The sequence below is a fragment of the Empidonax traillii genome, unplaced genomic scaffold (genome assembly GCF_003031625.1).
Source record: "Empidonax traillii isolate 1590-97213 ecotype Southwest subspecies unplaced genomic scaffold, ASM303162v1 scaffold1947:size47630, whole genome shotgun sequence".
Taxonomy (NCBI): domain Eukaryota; kingdom Metazoa; phylum Chordata; class Aves; order Passeriformes; family Tyrannidae; genus Empidonax; species Empidonax traillii.
The window spans coordinates 41,253-44,903 of NW_020957140.1; the positions used below are offsets into that span (position 1 = coordinate 41,253).

Here is a 3,651-nt window from a genome sequence, read left to right on the forward strand (position 1 = left end):
GTCAGCACCCCCTCTCTCCCCACAGCCGCCCATCCAGGTGTACGGGCTGGAAGGGCGCTATGCCACCGCCCTGTACTCTGCAGCCAGCAAGCAGAAGAAGCTGGAGCAGGTGGAGAAGGAGCTGAGCCGGGTGTGGGTAAGGTGTTCCACAGCCAGAGCTCCCTGGGTGGGGGAGCAGGGGGGTTTCCCTGCTCCTCGGGAGGAAGGTGGGCTTGGCTCCTGCAACCTCTGAGGCTCCCACTCCCAGCCCACTGGCACATGTGCTGCCTGCCCTGTGCCCCAGTGTTTAAATGGGAGATTGGGAAGGAATTGCTGGCTGGGGGGGTGGGCAGGCCCTGGCACAGGTTGGGCAGAGAAGCTGTGGCTGCCCCTTGGAAGTGTCCAAGGCCAGGCTGGACAGGGCTTGGAGCAACCTGGGCTGGTGGAAGGTGTCCCTGCCCAGGGCAGGGGGTGGAACTAAGTCCATTCAATCTTTAAGGCCCCTTCCAACCCAAACCATTCCATGATTTTGTAGCAGGAGCTGCCCTTCCACTTCCCCTCAGCTCCAGAGCGTTTCGTTCTCACTCCGTGTTTCCTGCTCTGGCCGGTCCAGGTGGGCCTTGGAATGCCTGCAAAAGTCCTGGGTTTCCTCCCCTAGCTGTGTCTCCCCTCAGACCCTGCTGAAGGACCCCAAGCTGTCCAGCGTGGTGATGAACCCTCACACCAAGAGCACAGTGAAGCAGAAAGCCGTGAGCGACGCCTTGGCGAGGGAGAAGATGTCCCCCATCACTGTCAACCTGATGAGTGAGTGACCCCTCCCGGGCTCCGGGAGGACGCCCAGGCGGTGCCACCCGTTTATCCTGGCTCTGGGCCGCCCAGCCGTGCCCTCAGCCCTCGGGGCTGTGGCTGTTTTGCAGACCTGCTGGCCGAGAACGGGCGCCTGCGCCACACCCCGGACATCGTGGCCGCCTTCGGCAAGATGATGAGCGCGGTGCGAGGGGAGGTGCTGTGCACCGTCACCACGGCTCAGGTGGGCTGGCAGCCTCTGCAGCTTGGGGGGGGAGCAGCAAACCCACCCCTCCAGGATCACCCTGCTCTCTGGGATTGGAGTGTGTGAGCAGGGAGGAAACGGCTCAGCTGAACGTCATTCTGCAAGGAGGGTTTTGATACCCAGCAGAGACTTGTCAGGAATTAAAGCTGTTCCTCCCGTTTCAGTCTCACAGGTCATGTTTTTCCTTCCTGTGTGTGAAGCCAGGGGGTGGTAAAACAGCCTGGTCTGCACACAGAGCTGCCCCTGGTTCATGAAACAGGGAGAGCACCAAGGAGGTGGCTGTTCCTGTGCTGCCCTTTGGGTGTCCCCGTTTCAGAACACTGCGTAATCTACACTCCTGGTACTAGTGTCTGTCTTCCAAAGGAGCTGAGTAGGATATTTGGGCCCTTGTTCTATCATTTGAATATTTTCAAGTCCTTCATTTTCCTTCTTTTGTGCTCCTGTTTTTCAGCCCTTGGATGAGGCCAACCTGACTGAACTAAAAAGTGCTCTGAATGGATTCCTGGCTAAGGGAGAGGTCTTGAAGCTGGAGACCAAGGTCTGGAATTTGAACTTATAAATCAGTTCCATCAAGTTCATGTTAAGGGCTTAAAAAACGGTCTTAAAGATTTCACTGAATCCCGTTGCTGTTACGTAATTCTGTGCTTTTTGTAGACATGATGATGCTTTAATTCCTAAATTCCTAACTTTGGAATGCAATGACCACAAAGTTATCTCAGAAAAGGCTCTTGGAAGAGCTTTGTTCTTCACTTTGCTAGTGTCAGAGTTGTATCCTAGGCTAAGAAACTTGAGCTCATAGACTTTCTGTTCAATGTTCCCTGTTTAGACTGACCCGTCGATCCTCGGGGGCATGATCGTCAACATCGGGGAAAAGTACGTGGACATGTCAACGAGGTCCAAAATTCAGAAACTCACCAAGATCATGAGAGAGACTGTCTAGAGAGCTGTCCTGGTCATTCCCAAGGAAACCTGGCTGATGGAGACAATAAAATTCTTCCTTCTCGAGCAGACGGTGCCACGTGTTTTGATTTGGGGAAACAGCCCTGAGGGAGGAGGATGCTGAAGCTGTAGTGGAATATCATGTAGTTCTCGCAGAACACTCCATGAAAGGGCTTGAAACCCTGGCTCACCCTGAGGGGAGGTGAACTGGGCTGGGAAGGATATGGAAGGAACGAAGTGGGAGCTGATAAAGGGGGTCAGTGCTGCAGAGGGTCTGCCAGGCTCCACAGAAAACTCAGGGGGTTGGTCTCTCCTAACATGTCCCAAGGGAAATGATGATAGGAAATGGCCTGAAGTTCTACTAGGGGAAGTTCACCTCAGATATTAAATCCAATTTTTTCGCTGCCAGAGTGGTCAGGCCTTGCAATAAGTGTGCATCACCTCCCAGGGAGCTGATGGAGTCACTGCCTCTGGAAGTGTTCCAGAGGTGTCTGGATATATGGACATGGATTAGGGGTAACTGTGGTGGTGCTCGGTGAGGGTTCCCGGGGCTCAGGGCAGCGGCCAGCTAAAAAGAAACAAAATCCTTTCCAAAGGCCTATTTCGTGAGCTCCGAACCCAAACCAGTCCGGGCACAGCAGGGGCTGCAAGGCCACAAGTGCCGGGGCTGCCCTGGGCCGGCTCCGGGCGGTCCCGCTGGCCATGGGGGGCCGGGGGTGGCCCTTTGTGACACGGGCGCCTTCCAGGGCCCTTTGTGACACGGCCATGGGGGTGCCCGGAGACCCTTGTGACATCCCAGCCCCTGCCCTGCCCGTGGGTGTTGGAGGGGCAACAGAGCCCTGGGGTGCCCACAACCAGGAGAGCCGCTCTCTCAGGAGGAAGCTGCTCCCTGGATCTCTCTGCGAGAGAGAACGAGAAGAGTTTTTGGAGGAGATTAAGACGGAGATGGACAAGCGCAACTCCCAGCCCAGCCCGGGGCGAGCTCCAAGCCTGCCCAGGGTGAGGGACAGGGAGCCAAGGCTGCCATCTCTGCCACGGCAGCCGAGGCAGCTCCTGCTGCCAGTGCTGCCACCCCTGTCAGAGCAGCCAAGGCAGCCACTGGTGCCACTGGTGCAACTGGTGCCACCAGCACTGTCACGGCAGCCAAACCAGCCCGTGCTGCCACTGCTGCCACCACTGCCAGAGCAGCCAAACCAGCCAGTGCTGCCACTGCTGCCACCACTGCCAGAGCAGCCAAGGCAGCCAGTGCTGCCACTGCTGCCACCACTGCCAGGGCAGCCAAACCAGCCAGTGCTGCCACTGCTGCCACCACTGCCAGGGCAGCCAAGGCAGCGAAAGCAGCCACTGCTGCCACCGCTGCCACAGCGGCCAACGCTGTCAACACTGTCAGCGCTGTCCCGGCAGCCAAAGGACACGAGGAAGATGGAGATTTTTGAGGAGGAGAGGAAGATGGAGAGGGAAGAGATCAGGAAGATGAAGATAGGTAAGCCATCGCTAACAATGCTGTCACCACTGCCAGAAGGGGAATGCAATGTTCCAGAGCTCTCTCAGCTGGAAGAGGACACCGCCAAACCACTGTCCCCAGCAGAAGAGGACAGTGGCAAACAACACTCCCCAGTAGAGGAGGACACTGTCAAACTAGTGTTCCCAGTGGAAGAAAAGCCTGTCCCGTGCAGCCCCAC

At 57.1% G+C, this 3,651-nt stretch overlaps 2 protein-coding genes across 2 annotated transcripts in view; both read left to right on the top strand.

The window, feature by feature from the left end:
- LOC114071312 (ATP synthase subunit O, mitochondrial-like) overlaps positions 1 to 2,036 on the top strand; it is a 3,085-nt gene extending 1,049 nt beyond the window's left edge. The window contains exons 4-7 of the mRNA XM_027909119.1: positions 654 to 783; positions 897 to 1,009; positions 1,482 to 1,568; positions 1,857 to 2,036. Coding sequence (XP_027764920.1) covers positions 654 to 783; positions 897 to 1,009; positions 1,482 to 1,568; positions 1,857 to 1,970 — 444 coding nt within the window. The 3' untranslated portion in view covers positions 1,971 to 2,036. The remainder of the gene's footprint in view (positions 1 to 653; positions 784 to 896; positions 1,010 to 1,481; positions 1,569 to 1,856) is intronic.
- A 698-nt stretch (positions 2,037 to 2,734) lies between these two features.
- LOC114071311 (ATP synthase subunit O, mitochondrial-like) overlaps positions 2,735 to 3,651 on the top strand; it is a 2,974-nt gene continuing 2,057 nt past the window's right edge. The window contains exons 1-2 of the mRNA XM_027909118.1: positions 2,735 to 2,968; positions 3,374 to 3,452. Coding sequence (XP_027764919.1) covers positions 2,735 to 2,968; positions 3,374 to 3,452 — 313 coding nt within the window. The remainder of the gene's footprint in view (positions 2,969 to 3,373; positions 3,453 to 3,651) is intronic.